Source organism: Myotis myotis, unplaced genomic scaffold (assembly GCF_014108235.1).
Source record: "Myotis myotis isolate mMyoMyo1 unplaced genomic scaffold, mMyoMyo1.p scaffold_m19_p_10, whole genome shotgun sequence".
NCBI lineage: Eukaryota > Metazoa > Chordata > Mammalia > Chiroptera > Vespertilionidae > Myotis > Myotis myotis.
The window spans coordinates 62,960,989-62,979,633 of record NW_023416314.1 but is presented as its reverse complement, the minus strand read 5'-3'; the positions used below and the strand labels follow the sequence as shown (position 1 = coordinate 62,979,633).

Genomic DNA, 18,645 nt, shown 5'->3' with positions numbered 1-18,645 from the left:
CAGTAAAATATATTTTTAAAAAATAATTATATAATCTCACTTGAAAATGACAATGTTTTGAATATGCCACTTTAATCAGTGCAATTGGAAAAGATTTTAATGTAAAGCAGTATTCAAAGATCATCAAAGATTTATGAGCAAATGGTATTCATCATAGCGTAATGTATAAAAATAAATTTTCAAAAACTTAAATGTTCAACAATATATTAAACTAGAGGCCTGGTGCACAAAATTCATTCATGGGGTGGGGGTGGGGGGAATCCCTCAGTCCAGCCTGCACCCTCTCCAATCCAGGAGCCCTAGGGGGATGTCTGACTGCCCATTTAGGCCCGATCCCATAGGCCCATAGGGATTGGGCCTAAAACGGCAGTCGGACATCCCTCTCGAAATCCGGGACCACTGGCTCCTAACTGCTCACCTTACCACCCGCCTGATCACCCTAACTGCTCTTCCCTGCTGGCCTGATCACCCCTAACTGCCTCTGCCTTGGCCCTGCCACCATGGCTTTGTCTGGAAGATGTCTGGTCTAATTAGCATTATTACCCTTTTATTAGTATAGATTATGGAACATGGAATAAAATGGATCCATGTTCTTAACAGACCTTAACACAGGGAAATGCTAAAAATGTTTTTAATACAGTGTAGAAAATGTGTGATTTAAATTTTCAAATAGTGTATTTATACGGAAGGGACCAGAATATTTACATCAAATTGTTTAGTGGTGGTTGGAATCTTGGGTAATTTTAATGTGGTTCTTATCCTATTTTCCCTATTCTAAATTATAACATTGCCTTTTAACAATAAGTTTTATCTGGTAATCTAAGACCATCAAAGGTTTTTTTTTCAAGAAATTAAATTTATTTGACAGGGATAAGTTGAAACAAATATTCAATTAAGAGATAAATTACAACACATGCATAAAAGGGAATTATTTTGCAGGCCCCTACAATAGTTTGAGAAATTGTAATGACCTAGGAAAGCAGCTCAGTGGGAAAAACAAAGATATAAAATTCTAGAAAGTTATTGATTATACTAAAAATAGAAAAAAAGTCTAGTGCAAATGGTACCAAAAAGTTGACAAGTCTCTGGATAGTGGTTTACTACTGATTTTTAGTTACTTTATACTTTTTTCTATTTTCCAAATTTCCGGTATTTTATTATCAGGGAAAAAAATAGAAATGAACATTTTTAGCACAATATTATAAGTATGACCCAATGTAGTGCTTTGGAAAACATGCCAACTTCCAAATACTGCATTGCTCTTTCCTGTGTCTCCAAAAATGGTGCTCTGAAGCATGAGAGGAAACATGAAGTAAAAAGCAGTTTTAAATGGTAGTTTACTTCTGTTAGCATTTTAAAATTTACCCTTGTTTTGATAGAAGATACAAAACATAGACATGTTTGGGAAAGGAAGGGAGTAGAAGACAAAACAGATTTTTATCTGCCTGTTTTAAATATCTTTTCTTTCAATGTAAGCTCAAGACCTTTTAGAAAATGTTTGTGGTATTCCTGGAATATATTAAGAGATCTTGAAAAGCTACTACATAAGCCTACAAATTCACATTTTATAGTTTTTTGATGCCAAAATGTAGTAGTTGGGGAAAAGCCAAGAAAATGGTGGCTTTATCATATGCTCATAATTGCAAAAGCTTAATGATATTCTTTAAACTTATTTGTTGATGAGTGTTTAGAAAATGAGTAATAACTCCAGTGGTAAAACAAGTTTGGTCTTTCCTAGGTGAAAACACAGTCTCTGAAATCAAATCTACAAAGCCATTCTCAGGCTCTCAAGATTAAAGATACTACTAATTTAACTATGTCTTCTTTTGGTGAAGGTGGCTGGCAGAGCCTGATAACAAATCAAATAAAAGAAAGTGAAAAGTTCCTAAGCTTAGAGAATGACAACCAATCTAAAAAAAGAAAAGCAGAAGAGTTGTTGACAAAAACAGATTAATACTTTCAGTGGTAAATTAGAGTACTGATGTAGTTTCAATTACAGCAAAATGACTTTTCCAGTTTCTTCTGATGTAATGAAGTTGTATTACTGCTATGTTTTTGCCCATAAAATGCTTCAGTTAAGATAGCTGAGTTAAGATTGCAAAGTTTGCTATTAGCATCTAATTCCCCTTAAATTGGTCTTTCCTCCATATACCTTTCATCAAAGCTCCTGCTGCACCTTCAAGACCCTTCCTTAATAGAACACAACTTACATATTATTCAAGATAGACACAGTGAGACCCTTCGTAATTTATTACATTGTATCCTCTGAAGATTGTAATTTCTTTTGAACTTGAGACAATAAATGTTCAGACTGTTGTCAAATTTCAGCTTAAAATGTTTTACTATCATTTAGATGTTTCCCCAAAAGAAAAATATTTATAGCATAAAAATTCAGGTATCAGAAAGACTCAAAAGGCTGTTTTTCACTTTGTTCAAGTTTTGTTTCCAGGCATTAAGTGTGTCATACAGTTGTTGCCATTGTTGTTTTCCAAATGTCCGATGTGTGCTATGACTGAAAAATTAAAAGTCATTAGTCAACCTTTTATTCTCTTGTATTCTTTTATAATACTACATACTTGAATCTAGTCAAAAGCAAGGTTAAATATACATAAAAGGCAATTTTAAATCGTAAGAGAATTAGCAGCTTATTTTTAAAAAAATTCTTTATCATATTGATCCTGAACCTTCTATTTTCCTGAACTACATAAAACAGACACAAAAGTCATTAGTATTCTAGCCAATGCTGAGCCATTAAATGAAATGTGCTGGAAAATAGTACTTTCATTAAATAAGCTAATCAATTCAGTCTGAACTTTAATAAAATTATGATAAATAGCAACTATTTAACTACAGTCAATTGATAAGAACATCACCTTAGTTCTCTAAACATTTAAGTGAAATAATCAGAACAAACTAAATTGTTCTACAAAATGCTGCAAAGTATTAAGTGTCTTACCTGACAACTACTTTTCGCTGGGTCTGATCAATTTTGCAGTAGACCATTTTTGTTTTCACGGCTGAAAAAAGACATTTTACATAACATGTTATATGGAAAATACCTAAGAAAAACAGCTTAAAGTATGAAACTATGACCAAGCAAGCCATAATAAAACTTGACAGTTTTCTAATATGATTTTATAAGCTGGCTCTTTGAATCTAATAAATAGCAATATGATGCAACTAAGAGGGAGATTATGCATTTATCCTATGGTTGCTGGGCTAATCCATACCAAATATCATATAGTGTTCTTTTTAATACATATATGTTTTATTGATTTTTAGAGAGGGAGGGAGAAAAACATCGATGTGAGAGCACAACACTGATCGGCTGCCTCCGGCATGCCTCCCCTCCCCCAGTTTTCATCAAGAATTCTAGATGTTCTCTACAATCACACCTTAGGTCAGGGGTCCTCAAACTACGGCCCGCGGGCCACATGCAAATACAAATATTGTATTTGTTCCCGTTTTGTTTTTTTACTTCAAAATAAGATATGTGCAGTGTGCATAGGAATTTGTTCATAGTTTTTTTTTAAACTATAGTCCGGCCCTCCAACAGTCTGAGGGACAGTGAGCTGGCCTCCTGTTTAAAAAGTTTGAGGACCCCTGCCTTAGGGGGTTGAAGGGGAAGATTTCCTAATTAGGTATTTCTTTATAAGTATGTTTAAGAATTAGAGCATTAGAAACTATGTGAATAGTTCTTTATTTTATTAATTGTATAATCCCCCAAACTTTCAAATTTAAAAGGCTCAGGAAGAAAAAAAAAAAAATTCTATTACTTTATAATACCAATATTGGGGAAGAAAGTCCTGTTTCTAGGCCAATCATAAAAAACTGATAATGGTTAACATCTGCAGGACATTTAATACATGCCAGGCACTGGGCTAAGTGCTTTACCTGCATTAATTCATTTAATCCTCAGAACTACAAATTACTCCTATATTCCTATTTCATAGAGGAAGACAGACCTGGTCTCAAATCCAGGTCTGATATAAAAATCTAGGCTCTTAACCACCCTATGGTATACCACCTAAAGGTTTTTGTTCTATATAAGTTTAAGGAATAGAACAAACACCAAAAACCACATAGCAATTTTTATTTCCACTGAATTTTCACTCTACAACAATTACAATCTGCTAATCTACTAAAATACACATTTGTTACAAAAGAATCTAGCTTTGTTAGCATATGGCTCAGCTTCAAGATAAAAAATCTTATACTGCATGGGAAAAAGACAAATAGAAAAAAAAAGTTCTAATTGCCTTACCATCAATAACAAACGCTTCAACATCATCAGCTCCAATCTGAAGTTCCTGTTGCATTGTATCAAAAGAAATTTCTTTATTTTCCACTGCCATTCCCATAAAAGTAAGTAGTCTCATTTTTGCCATATTCTGTTCATGTAATAGTCCTGAATAACAACAAAATAGTGAAGTTGAATAGGTATTAATGCTAATAGAAGACCAATTACAACTCTTGTGTCAAACTGTAGAGTCATTGTGTTTGAGCACTTTATATATAGAGTAATTTTGACAAAGCTTATATTTTCAAATCATAAACTGACCCCATAATTAAATTATGGAGTATTTAAAATTATTTTTCTAGAACTACATTTATTTATTACTATATGTAATAGACAAAGTTAATAAGACTGGGCTATAAAATGTTTTTAGGCCCTAAAGTTTTTTTACATCCTAACTTATACACTTAAGGAGATAAAATGTACAAAAGTCATTTCATAAGGAAAAATTTTATATAAATGAATTACTTATGCTTATTTTTACTAACAGGTCCCTTGTTAAAACGGAGGACTCCTTGTCTACTTATACCTTGTTCTGTGTTTTATTAGAAAACATGAAGTTTTAAAACATTTTCATACAGTCATGAAAACATTCCATTTCCTGTCTGGTCACTTTGGATTTAATATTTAAAAGTTAAAACTGTATATGCCCATCCACTGTGGCTCAGAGGTTGAGCATTGACCCATATAAACCAGGAGGTTACAGATTCCTGGTCAGGGCACATGCCCGGGTTGCAGGCTTGATGCCCAGTAGGTGGTATGCAGGAGATAGATGATTCCCTCTCCTCACTGATGTTTCTCTCTCCCTTCCTCTCGTAAATCAATAGAAATATATTTTTTTAAATGTAAAAGTGTGTTTATCGCCCAAACCGGTTTGGCTCAGTGGATAGAGCGTCGGCCTGCGGACGGAGGGGTCCCAGGTTCGATTCCGGTCAAGGGCATGTACCTGGGTTGCAGGCATATCCCCAGTGGGAGATGTGCAGGAGGCAGCTGATCGATGTTTCTCTCTCATCGATGTTTCTAACTCTCTATCTCTCTCCCTTCCTCTCTGTAAAAAATCAATAAAATATATTAAAAAAAAAAAAAAAGTGTGTTTATCACTTTACATTTACAGACTAAGATGATTAATACTAGAAAAAACTAAACAGTACCATTAACATACTTGTTCTTTACAAGGCCTAAATAGAAAACTGTATAGATAATTCAAATTTTTGCCTTGCAATTTCTAAACGAAACATACTGTTATAATTACTCATATCAAAAACAAACTCTTAGACCCTTTTAAAAGGAAACTTAACAAATTATCTGGCCCTGCTCCTTTCACTTTAAAAAAACAATAAAATTGAGGAGTAAAGGAGTGAAATGCTTTACTTACAGTCACAAAGTGGCCTCGAAAATAGGTTCATTTATAAAATAAATAACTAGAAATATAAATATTTACAAATCCTGAATATCCAAGTGTTTACCCGTCTCTACATGGAAACTAAATTATAACATATACACTTGATTTGATGCTAACTTCTCAATTATAAAAACAAGTTTCTAAAATTAATACAGAATTACACGCCCCTTTTCTCTGAGCTTTCAAATTTGGTAATCTCACCAAGATCATTACCCTTTTGTATTTAAGAGCCTCAAGTTTGTATTGTTTAAAAAGTTCCCTCTAAGCACTCCACAAATAAATTTGAAATATATAACATTTATTATTAGCAGGTGACTAGGAAAGCCCATTAATATAGCACATGTCTGTTAATTAACTATAATTATGATGCAGGCTTTCTATTTGGCACAGATTCAACAAAAACACGATCATCATAACTCAGATGAATGAGATACCCAAGTAAGTATTGCTAACCAGTTTAATGGAAATCTACAAGCATCAAAAAATCAATTAGTGCACATTAATCCTAATTAACAAATGAAAATTAGATGCTGATTAACTTTCTGAAGCAAGAAGGTAGCAACTGGATAACATCATATTACATGTGAACATGTTAGGGCAATTCAGATGACACAAGATAATTCTACTGTTGGCCCAAACTGCCAGTTAATAAATCCCGCCTGGTCACTTTGGATTTAATATTTAAAAGTCAAAACCGTATGCCCAGCCAGTGTGGCTCAGAGGTTGATAAACTGTTGCCATCTGTGGAATCTAGACATTTGTAACCAAACTTTAAGCTGTAATAAACGTCTAATATATCTAACTAAAACTATACATTCAAGATGTTTCCGCAAAGCATCTTTTACAAACAAATTTCTAATAAAAGACTGCTAATTTGTATGGATGTTAAAGAAACAAAAGGCAAAATAAAATTTGATTTACAGGAATACTATGTTTCTCCTGTTACAGAGAACAAACACTAAAGATCTTAAGAAAATTTCTTAGCATTCCCAGTTCTGTGGGCATACATAATCCCTTTTAATGTTAAAATAATAAAAACTCCTCAAATTTCTAAGGTATAATTTAAAATACTCTTAAAATAAAAATCTACTGCTATAGTTATAAGCTTACCATAAATGAAAAAACATATGAAAGGAATGAAAATTATTTCTAAAATAAATTATGTAAAACCATTATATGTCATACAAGGGGGAATCTATGTTTAAAAACATTTCAAATTGATGTTTAAAGTCACTACATCAAAAGAAATCACCAAACCTAAAGCCTTTAGGACTTTTGCTCTCAAAAACAAGCTATTAAGCCAGTGAAGTATGAGTTGAAGACTTGTTAGGAAGCTGTGCTTTATTTCATGAAAAGTAGAACATCACCTTCAAAGAAGTCATAGTGTTCTGTGTCATTTCTATTTTAGAGTTATAAAAAAAAAATCTAATTTTATGGAAACATTTATTCATTACTAATATGTCAAAACCTTAATGCAGTAATAAAAAAATGTGCATCACTGAGCAATTTCTGCATTGTCACTGACCCCTGCCTTAAAATGCTGCAATATAAAAAACGTAATTTTAATGCATTGCAATAGCTTATGAACCAGTGCTCCTTTGAAACAGTCAATTACACATCAATGGGGGAGTGTCAAAGTGTTAATTACTACTCCTTTTTCCTTGGTGAGTAAATAAAGAGGTTGCTGACATTAACATTCCATCACATAGCTTCATGCCACAAAACAAATTAACTGGGATAGAATGTGGTTTTCTGGGTCTAGTGCACCTGGCAAAGCATTCTACACAAACACACTCGCATCTACTTTATCTTGGTGTATTTCAAATGCCTTGTTATGTTCAGAATAATTCAGTCTTGCCCAATGCCGAAGTTTACAGGTGACAGGAATGAATGATTACTATATTGAGGACTAACAGTATAATCAAGCTAGATTATAAATGCATTCTTTACCTATGTCTCAACCAAGAAGACTAACAAATAAATTTTAGTATGAAAAATACATAATGTATTTTGATTATTACCTAGTAGGAAAACAAAGCACCTTAGTTTCATAGTTGACTTCATTCTCTTAGAACTTAAACTTGTTAAACTATAGATTTTCTAATTTTTCATTTTGTAATTTTAGTATGTTAAAGACATGCTCTAGTCTAGAAGGAAAATACTGAATCTATATGGAGCTTGCTCAATGAGGACAGTGAGAGTCAATTCAAGTTGGTGAACATTTACTGAGCTCTGATGCCCTAGAACAGCGGTTCTCAACTTGTGGGTAGCAACCCCTTTGGGGGTCAAATGACCCTTTCACAGGGGTTGCCTAAGACCATCGGAAAACACATATATAATTACATATTGTTTTTGTGATTAATCACTATGCTTTATGTTCAATTTGTAACAATGAAATTGGGGATCACAACATGAGGAACTGTATTAAAGGGCCGCAGCATTAGGAAGGTTGAGAACCATCGCCCTAGAAAGACAAAGGCAAAATCATAAAGCTAATACTTTGCTGTCTTCAACAAACTGTAGTTAGGAAAGTTTCTCCTATCATGTAAAATCACAAATCCATTTCTAATCCCATCTACAGCTTTACTTAGATATGCTTATCAATACCATATATTTCTATAATTTGTTAATTTGGGGTTAGGGTTTTGCACCAATATAAAAGTGTATCATAGAGAGAAAAATCTATTTGTTGCAATTACGCGAATCTGGCTTTTTTAACAAAAGCAACAAAAATATAAATCACCATGCATATGAATAAGGAGTAAGGTCCTTTACAAAGAAACAGTAGTTTCATGCTCTTTCCATCACAAATGCTTTTGGTTTCTGATTCCCAATTCATTCTAAGTAATATTTTAAACTGCCTATATACCACTGGTAGGCCACAATCATATTTGCTGGATCTCACAGTACAGAACAGTTTTAGAATAGTACATTCCCATCTCCCTATGCCCCTCCAAAGAACACACCCCAAAACTTACCAAGTGAATCTATGAAGTCTTTATTATTCTGATAAAACTTGACATATGATGCCAATTTAGCATTCACAAAAATGGTTAAAAGCTATAGAGACAAAAAAAATAAAGATACAATATTCAATACAGAATATTTATAGCTCAAAATACTTTTAAAGACACTAACTCCCAGTAATATATTTCTTTCAGTGCAGACATTTCAATTAAGTTTGATCAAATTACCATCTAAACCATCTATACTAATAAAAGGCCAGGCGTCACGACACAACCTGAACGACCAGAGACCAGGCCACCAGGGCCCCCCACCGGGCCGGCCCCACCCCCAAGCAAGCAGTTAGGGGCAATCAGGAAGGCAGGTAGAGTGATTAGGGGTGATCAGGTAGGCAGGCCGGCAGTTAGGGGCGATCAGGCAGGCAGAGTGATTAGGGGTGATCAGGTAGGCAGGCCGGCAGTTAGGGGCGATCAGGTAGGCAGACGGCCCCTTGCAGGGCTGGCCCTGGCCCCTAGCAAAGAAAGAGGGAGGCCCAGGCCAGCCAAGCCATTGCACCCCAGCCTGTCGCCTGCAGAGGGAGGCCACTGGTAGCAAGGGAGGGGGGGCAGCGCTGCACAGATGGCAAGCAGTGGCAGTAGGGGGGTGGGGCCAGTTGCCTGCAACTGGAGGAAGGAAAGCCCTGCTAGGCCCTGATCTCAGGCCAGGCCTAGGGACCCTACCCGAGGGGTCCTGGATTGTGAGAGGGTGCAGACCGGGCTGAGGGACCCTCCTGAGTGCACGAATTTTTGTGTACCGAGCCTCTAGTTTGTTTAATAAAAGACTCACTTAGCTAAATCAGTAAATACAGTGAGCTCTAAAGATGGTGGTAATGGCATAGTACAAATGGAAAATAACCCAAAACATATTTATACTTGTACTTGAAAAGGATATTAATGTGTTTTAAAATATTGGATTGATTTTATTAACTGGGCTAGCTGACACTATATAGTAAAAAGAAATTTCTATTATTTAGGTTCATAATGGCCAGGCAAGTGAGAAGATGAAGAAAAGGGAAAAAGAACAGAACTGTGTTCAGTAGTTAGAGAAAAGCTAATCCTAAATTTCAGTCTGTTCCTGATACAAAAAGAATAACTAGTTCTCTTTCCAGATCTATAGATATGTTCACGAATACAAAGTAAGAGAGTTCTTTTATACAAAGAAAGAGAGTTCTGCTTTAGTATGTTAAACTTAGGAAAATATAGTATTTTTCACATTAAGAATAAACTACTTACATCATGAATAAGCTCGCCTTCCAAAAACTTGACTGGTTTTAAAGTGAGAAGATGGTCAAAAAGAAATGCATTTGGATCTTTCAATGCTCGTACAATACACCTTAATTAGAAAACAAAAATCCAAGCTCAGTCTTGAAATTCAGGTATGTCTCACTGAGTTTGCAGGATGCAATACATTTAATTCAGTAAAATGTCCAAGAATTCAATATATAAAGCATAAGAAAAGCTGTAAGATTGGGGTTAAAACAGGCCAATAAATCTACACATCAAGTACATCTGTTTAACAAAAAAATAAATAGTTGGAGACAAAAACATAGCTGGAAAGTACCACAAAGTAATCAAAGAATAAATAAAACAGCTACAGCATCTTACCATATGCCAGACACTAAGGTAAAGATAATTCAATGAATCCTCATAATACCCTGAGACATATAGTCTTCACATGCCCATTTTATGAATGACAAAACAGGCTCAGAAAGAGCTCGCCCAGTAAGGGCTCATTACGTGTTGGAGCAGGCGGTCTAACCTCAAAGATATTTTCCACTAACTACCCTTTCAACCAACACATATCATGTATACAGGTCCTGTGTGAAGCCAATAACCCCGTAAGTTATCATAATTTGTTTCATAAATTTGAAAAGCTGATTTTGTTCTTATTGCTACTAAGCAGACTTACGACTATTTGAAACCATTATTATTATCGGGAATAGGCTAAGCTAATTTTTAGCAAGCCACCAACTTTTCCTCATTTACACACCTTCATAAGTTAAAATTGACCTATGATTAGATTCTATTTTTCAGGTTGATATTTTCAACCCCATATCAGCAATTTCCCAATATGAACTAGCATGTAGCTAGTTCATATACAATTTGTGGTTCTTCCAATATCAAATTTTCAACTTTAGTATCTCTATTATAATCACCACAGAGAACACAGTATCAAATGGCTTTGGATCATTGGCCAGTGTAAACATGATTTCAGTTATATGACTGAATACTGTAACTCATCTCTCAGCTGTTGATAGTCATCATCAGAACAATGTATTTTTAACATTACCTGTGGGCATCAACTCGAGCCTGGGAAGCATTGTCTTCTGTGTAACTTCCTAGCAATTCTACCATGACTTTTGAAGCGGCATCACTAAAAAGAAATATTGCTTTAAAGAATTTCACAGTATCTCTTTGCTATTCATTCATTAAAAAAATTTACTATGCCAAGTACTGTGTCAATGATACATACAATGGTGACCAAGAGCGACAAGGTACTGCCCTATGGGAAAAGTCATGGCACTTTCTAGTAGGAAAGGCAGACAATAAGCAAGCATGTGCCATGAAGGAAATAAACGGTGACTTAACAGAGTCAGCATCATGACAGAGTGAGATGACGCCTTTATTTCTCCCCTTAAAGTTATAAGTCAGGCAACCATAATTCAACAAAGAATCCCTTGCTCAACACACAAGCACATCTGAGATACATGCATTGAGACATTTGATGGTAGGCATGTAAGAAGGAGCAGGGGTGGTGGAACAGGGGGAAGGGCAGACACAGGTCACAGACAGTCTGGCACCTGCCCAGCCCCAGCTGATGTAGTGGTGAAGGAGTTGGGCTGCAGCCCCCACAGGGCAGCCCAGAGGGAAGGAGGGACAAAAGCAACATTCTGGCCTGAATATCCAGTGCCCATTGTGGCTAAACCTGGTGCTGGGGACAGAGATGGGGTACAGCAGTGTGGCAGCTGCAAAATGGTGGCCACCATTAGTAGCAAGAAGGCCAACTCACAGAATCACACCACCACCCCCGGCCACCCCTCACCGGTAGAACCTATAGAGGCAGCAGGAATGCCACCGACAGCACAAAGCAGCTGGTACCTTCGGGTTACAAGGAGGCAGCACTGGGAAGTTGCAGGCTTGAAGCCCCATTGCCCACCACAAGGGTAGTGCACTGAGAATGAAGGGACCTGGACAAAAAGGGGCATTTTCCAGAACTAAGGCAACACCCTCTCAACAAGATCCGAGAGGTAAGAGTAAACAAAAACTGGTGCTATCGCACTATCTACTGGAAAACAAATGAAAGACCACTACTTATCAATCCACTAGACCAGTGGTTCTCAACCTTCCAAATGCTGTGACCCTTTAATACAGTTTCTCATATTGTGGTGACCCCCAACCATAAAATTATTTTCGTTGCTACTTCATAACTGTAATTTTGCTACTGTTATGAATCGTAATGTAATTATCTGATATGCAGGATGTATTTTCATTGTTACAAATTGAACATAATTAAAGCACAGTGATTAATCACAAAAACAATATGTAATTATATGTGTTTTCCGATGGTCTTAGGTGACCCCGTGAAAGGGTTGTTCGACCCCCAAAGGGGTCATGACCCACAGGTTGAGAACCGCTGCACTAGAGCAAAACAATACTTAGAAGAGTTCACTACCTCAAATGCCCAGGCAGAGAAACAATCCATCAAGTACCATGAATAACCAAGGTAACAAGGTAGCTCATAAAGAAAATGAAGTCTCCAGAAACCAAACTCCCAAGACAAGGAAGACTGATTTAAATGACAGAGAATTCAAGATTGCAATTATGAAAAAAATAACAAAACAAAAAGACTCCAGAAGATGCAAGAAAACCCAAAAAGGCAGTTTAATGAAATCAGGAATAAAATCAATAGGAAAAAGGAACACTTCGCCAAAAAGGTTGAAACTATAAAAAAAAAATTCTGAAACTAAAAACCTCAATAAATGAGATGAAGAACATTGGAGAACACTGGAAACAGAGAAGACTAGATGGAAGAATTAGTGAGCTTGAAGACAGAAATCTAGAAATGACTCAGGTGGAAGAGAACTGAGAGTGTTAAAAAATGAAAGAACTCCACAAGAACTACCTGACTCCATTAGAAATAGCAACGTAAGAATAATGGGTATACCAGGAAGAGAAGAGAGGGAGAAGTAAACAGTGAGCCTATTCTAATAACTGAGAACTTCCCAAGCCTATGGGAAGAGCTGGACCCTCAAGTTAAAAAAGCTAAGAGAACAACTAATTAATATTAATTCAAAAAGACCTTTCCTAAGACACATTATATTAAAACTGTCAAAGAGCCAGTGGGTTTGATTCCCGGTTAGGGCATATGCCTGGGTTGTGGGCTTGATCCCCAGTAAGAGCATGCAGGAAGTTGCCAATCAGATCCTTGTCGCTCATCGATGTTTCTATCTCTTTATTCCTCTACCTTCCTTTCTCTCTAAAAATCAATAAAAATATTTAAAAACAAAACACTAAACTGAATACCGACTACTTACTGCATATGTAAAAGAATAAATATTTTGGAAATGAAGTTTGCTAGGTAGGCTGGATACAACCTTTAGGAACCCAAGATCTTGCAGAAACTCAATAGGTATTTTAAAATTTGCAGTTATCTTTAATAAGTAACATTTACAAAAACAGATTTATAGCAACTCCACAGAGAACAAAGGAGAGCAAATTCATTTACCTTTAAAAATCAGCCCTCAACTACTCATTTTGCCTGTAAGTTTTAAGACATTAACTGTGAATACCTTTTCTTACAATCCACAAGTGCCTCATAAAGTAGCCTTAAAAGGGTGTGTTTTTTCTCAGTGGTAAGGTTCCAGTCAGAAATCCATTTTCTAACCTATGATGAGATTGATAAAGGGAGAATTAGTGATATAGCTGAATATATTTTCACAATTTAAAATATAACATTTAGAAAACACATATTTGCTTTGATTATAATATAAAACTACACTTATAAGCAAAACAAGTATTCCACATAATAACTCACCTGATCCAGCTCAGTTGGAATATATTGGATGGCCCCACATGATGCTGCCACTTTAATGAGGCTACAATATACTGTATATCTTACAGGAGTATTCTTATCCATCCCATGGAAAAGGTTGCTTAGCCTGGTTAACAAACAAATAATAAAAAGTCTGAGATCAGTAACTACAGTGATTAAGTTGAGAGTATCTGCCCTCACAACAAATGTGAGAGAGACACTATTAGTAACTTCACATTAAAGGAGGGACCTGAGGCACAGAAAGGTTAAGTGACTTGTCTAAGGTCACACAACTTATAAAAGCCACAGCTGACAGTCAAGTTTCAGAATTCTTGCTTTTAACCATCAAATGACAATGACATGAAAAGAGCCCCTGGAAAAACCGAGCCTTTTTCAGTTTTTAACTTACAACTGCAGTCTCAGAGATGGGCGTTCACCTTCCCGAAATTTGACCAGCTTTTCACAGAGGTTTTCAATCAAAGCTTCTTGCTTTTCTGGCTCCAAGATCAACAGGAGGGATACCACGCTGTTCATCACACTTTCAACATCTATACATGACATGGCATAGATAATACAACAGTGATACTATGATACTTAATGTATCTGAATTTCCAGTATTCAAAGACCATTAAACATAAAACACTTGTATATTTGTTTAAAGAAATAAATTATTACCTAAGATTTGGTTTTCAATCAATAAAACAGAAGATTGATTTACGTGGCTACATATACGGTTTCAATTTTCATTGGCAAGATAGTCAATCGTGGAAGTAATTGGTTAGGTCTTAGGCTAAGATACTCTCCCAATTAAAGAAAACATACAAACAGAAAAGTTATTTAGAAATGAAAGGTATTTCTTTTCTGACTGGGTCACTAATTTTCAAGTATAAGCTTTTAGTCATTTACCAAGTTTAATCTGAAACCTTAACTAGAGATTTCAGAACTCCCCATTTTCAAAATGTCCCATTTCATGTCAAGAAATAGGCTGAGCCGGCGTGGCTCAGTGGTTAAGGGTCAACCTATGAAGGTCGAGGTTCAATTTCCAATCAGAGCACATGCTCAGGTTTCGGACTCGATCCCCACAGTTTGGGGCATGCAGGAGGCAGCCAATCAATGATTCTCTGGCATCACTGATGTTTCTTTCTCCCTCTCCTTCTCTGAAATCAATAAAAAATAAAAAAATAGGACATCAACCAAATAATTAAATAGCCTTTAGATTACTTGTTATATCCCATTTGATATTAATCTAAACCTTACAGAAAAGAAAGAAGTGCTTCATTTTTTTCTTCAATTCATTCTGAAATTATCAGTATTCAGTGTGTGCAGTAACAGACAAAAACATTCCTGATGTAAAAAAGATGTTTTCTCAAAATGAGCTTACTTCATAGGTATTAACAGAGTAGAAAAACCTGAAAGTATGTACAAAGATTAGAAACAGTGCTTCAAAGTTCTAAGGTCTGAAACAAAAATATAATTCACAAGAAAATTTTAAAAATAGGTTATTAGAAATATCACAAAAAATTAAAAAACAAACCTTTATCATCTTCCTTCAGACATACATCACAGGCTTCAATAATTTGAGCTAAATCTACATGAAGTCCACCTTCTGAGTTCTCTTCTGAAATTTCAGCTCCTTTAGATTTCAGATAAGCTCGAAGCTCAGCAGCCTGTGGAATCAAACAGTGTTGCTATATATCTGTAAAACTGACTGAATGACAAGATCTCAAGCCATTCTGTCCTATTTCTAAAAAAATGAAATCTAAATGCTGTATTTAACAATGACTTTACCTCATCCATCGTCACAACCCCCACAAGTTTTCCTCTACAACTCCCAGTGGGTACACAGACCCACTATGGCCCACATAGATCAACTTCAGAACTTCTCTCAGATCACCTATATATCCTGCTGGAATTATAGTATATAGCAAAAATCTTTCTAATATAACCCAAAGCCTTTTTGGGGTGTGGGATGAGATCTGACTTGGTAAATTCAATTTGTTTTAAAGAAATAAAATGTTATTGCTCTGAGGTGTGCATAGCACTACGAAAGCTTACAAGCATTACCTTGGTAAGAGAGTAATGACTGTTAATTAAATGTTTGAGAACCTATCTGAGATGAGCATTTGGGGAGCCAAAGATAAAAAGATGATGCCTTTGGCCCTGGCTGGTGTTGTTCAGTTGTTTGGAGCTTTGTCATATACACCAAAAGGTTGCAGGTTCAATCCCCAGTCAGGGCACATATCTGGGTTGCAGGTTCGATCCCAGTTGGGGCCTGGGAGGGCAACCCTTTGATGCTTCTCTCTCTCCAATCAATAAGCATGCCCTTGGGTGAGGATTAACAAACAAAAAAGGTGATGCCTTCGAATGCTTCCTTGAATAAAATACTTACATCAAATTGGATCTACTATAAAATTCTTTTGAAATGCAAAATGCATTATCTGGATCAGAAAGCACCTTTGCACCCATAAAAGTATAACTGCAAGACTGCATCCAGTATTTAGACATTTTTCTATTTTAATATGCACATATAATATTTAATAACTAGTTCTTTTTAGAGTTCGGTATGTATGGCAGCCAAACATGAATGCAGATGGTATTTAAGATAATAATATGAGGAACTGAAAAAGAGAGAGGTAAGAACACCATTAGTAAATGCCTGGGTATCACATTTTCTAAACCTACAGATATGTTTTGGCTACCTAAGAAAAGTATATTAAATCTGTAGACCTGATGATACTATCCTTTCAGATAAAAACTAGTCACTTCACATATGCACTGGCAGTAAAATAAGACTTCATAAAACAACTGTCACCCTGTGAGAGAGCACAAAAAATACCCCTGGAAAGCACACTTCGGTATGAAGAAAACACAACTTCACCAAAACAAAGGCACTTGATTCAGATTCCACTTTGTAAACATAAAAGTGAATTTTTCTAATAACTATTCAACCAACAGTTTATTGTTTTGTTTTTAAACTATCATCCTCACTGGTTACAAGTAGTGTTTGGCGAGTGGTACAAACCAAGGAAAAGAAACAAGGATTCTGAGCTCCATTTCCCAACTTTCATTAAACTGAGAATTTGATCAAAGTTAACCTCTTGAAAACAAAAGCACCTCCTTACCTGAAAGTAATGGCTAGAGTGAAATTAATATATTACAAGAACAGTCGCATAACCTCAGTAGAAATGACGCTCTAAGCCTAATACATACATATAAACCTCACCTGGGGATATTTTTTTCCACTGATTTTTAGAGAGAGTGAAAGGGAGCGAGGGAGGAGAGAAAGCAACATGGATGTGAGACAGACACATCCACTGACTGCCTCCTGCAGTGCTCTGACCAGGCCAGGACGAGCAGGTACCCGCCCTAACCAGGAACTAACCCCGCTAACCACTTAGAAACACCTGCCAGGGCGAAAACTGAAATAGAATCAGTAACACCAACTCGCTGCATTTACAAACCCTTTTCTGTATTTTTTTTTAAAAAAAATTTTTAATAACCTACTAGTCAACTGTTGATAACATGATTCCATTACCAACAAGGTATGTTTTTAAGAAAAAGACGTCGTTCACATCTTTTAACTGTGCTCAACTCCTTCCCACAACTTACTTTTATTTAAACATTTTCTTCCCATTTTCATTTCCACTTACTTTGCTCTTCAGGGCTGAGAGTCTGCATTTCTATAATGTGTGTGTGTGTGTGTGTGTGTGTGTCCACGAGCGCGCGCCACATCTACAATTCTGCAAGTATGTTAGAATAGTAATGACATCTTCTATGGAAATCAAAATGTCCAAGTTAGTGGAATAGCAGAAAAAATGGCAACACGATTTCACAAAATAGTTTCTGCAAAATTACCTTAAGAGATCATTTCATGTTTAGTTTCACTCCCACCAACTACAGTTTAACTTTTGTGATGGGGAAAGGTGCAAACCCCGAAAAAAACATTTAAAAACGTTAGGACGGCTCACCAGATGTATGCCTCAAATATGAAGGTGGAGCTGGCGTTTTATTTTCGGGTTAAGAGGCCTCTCACCCTTGCACATTAAGAATATAAAATATGGTCTATGTATAGAATAGGTCGCCGGTGCCTTTGTGACCCCATAACACCATTTTCGTCGTCAACGAAATTATGTTTCCTTAGACAATGGCTTACACCGTCGAAAAGTTTGCCACCTCCCACTCCGGATGTAACTGCCTTTGGGGGACTGAAGCCGACACCTTTCCCAATGAGCCGAAAAGTACTGTGTCGGCAGAAGCGACTCCGGGCTGAGAAAGCACAGGCGCCGACCCGGAAGTCGGGGGGGAGCGTCGGGCCAGCGCCGGGGCGCCGGCCGGCTGGCAGGCAGGTGCGACTCCCGGCCACGAACGCGCGCCCCGGCCTCCGGCGCCCTGTCTCGCGGCCTCTCCACTCTCACGTGTGGAGCGTGAGCTGCGGGTCTCAGCCCGAGACGGCTCCGTGGGGCGGCGTCCCTCCCACCCAGCCCCCACTCGGCCCTCACACCCCAAGGCTCCCCCAGCCCCGCCCTGGCGGCCCCGCGGCCCGGGAGCACACCTGGTCTTCCTCACTGATGTCGATGAAGGCCGGGACGCTCATGGTGAAGGCCCGGGCGCGGCGGCCGCTGCACTCGCAAACCACGCCAACCGGAAAAGGAGGCAGACGCGCTCCCCGACGCTTCCAACCGCTTCCGGGTCACCTCGCGCCGGGCTCCAGGGGCGGGGTCACTTGGTGGGCGGGGCCACGGGGTCCGATCCCGCCGCGGTGGCTGGAGGCGGGGCGGGCGTGCCCTCTGGGACCGCCTCCCTAGGTAGCAATTTAAAGGACTGTCCTGTACAGCCGCGCTTGCTCATCGCTGAGCCCCCTCTCCTTTGGAGTCTTAGGACTGTTGGGTGAAGGAATATTTCTTGTGATCAG

The 18,645-nt window shown here is 37.3% G+C and overlaps 2 protein-coding genes across 3 annotated transcripts in view; one reads left to right on the top strand and one right to left on the bottom strand.

Annotated features, from left to right (window-relative positions):
• The window catches only part of CCDC73 (coiled-coil domain containing 73), an 82,981-nt gene extending 80,894 nt beyond the window's left edge, over positions 1-2,087 (top strand). The window contains exon 17 of the mRNA XM_036326894.1: positions 1,739-2,087. Within this exon, the coding sequence (XP_036182787.1) occupies positions 1,739-1,954 (216 nt within the window). The 3' untranslated portion in view covers positions 1,955-2,087. The remainder of the gene's footprint in view (positions 1-1,738) is intronic.
• Positions 2,088-2,317: 230 nt separating this feature from the next.
• EIF3M (eukaryotic translation initiation factor 3 subunit M) lies at positions 2,318-18,427 on the bottom strand. 2 transcript variants are annotated; one of them, XM_036325733.1, is made up of 12 exons: positions 18,286-18,397; positions 17,384-17,505; positions 15,268-15,400; positions 14,143-14,281; positions 13,737-13,860; positions 13,492-13,586; positions 10,992-11,075; positions 9,935-10,034; positions 8,678-8,759; positions 4,265-4,408; positions 2,957-3,017; positions 2,318-2,512 (listed from the first exon to the last, which is right to left on the bottom strand). In XM_036325733.1, exons 4-12 carry the CDS (start codon positions 14,265-14,267, stop codon positions 2,392-2,394), a joined length of 936 nt encoding a protein of 311 aa, XP_036181626.1. In that variant the 5' UTR covers positions 14,268-14,281; positions 15,268-15,400; positions 17,384-17,505; positions 18,286-18,397; the 3' UTR covers positions 2,318-2,391. The 2 variants fall into 2 exon arrangements, with proteins under 2 accessions (XP_036181626.1, XP_036181625.1); XM_036325732.1 differs by lacking the exon at positions 17,384-17,505 and having other exon boundaries at positions 18,286-18,427.
• Between the last annotated feature and the right edge of the window lie 218 nt (positions 18,428-18,645).

Bases quoted from the DNA above. Each gene is read 5' to 3' on its own strand.
- EIF3M (XM_036325732.1), bottom strand. From the start codon at position 18,327: ATGAGCGTCCCGGCCTTCATCGACATCAGTGAGGAAGACCAG. The intron at 3,018-4,264 runs GTAAGGCAATTA...GTCTTTTTTCAG, and splicing joins TGAAGCGTTTGTTATTGATG to CCGTGAAAACAAAAATGGTC. The intron at 2,513-2,956 runs GTAAGACACTTA...TTAATTTTTCAG, and splicing joins CAGCGAAAAGTAGTTGTCAG to TCATAGCACACATCGGACAT.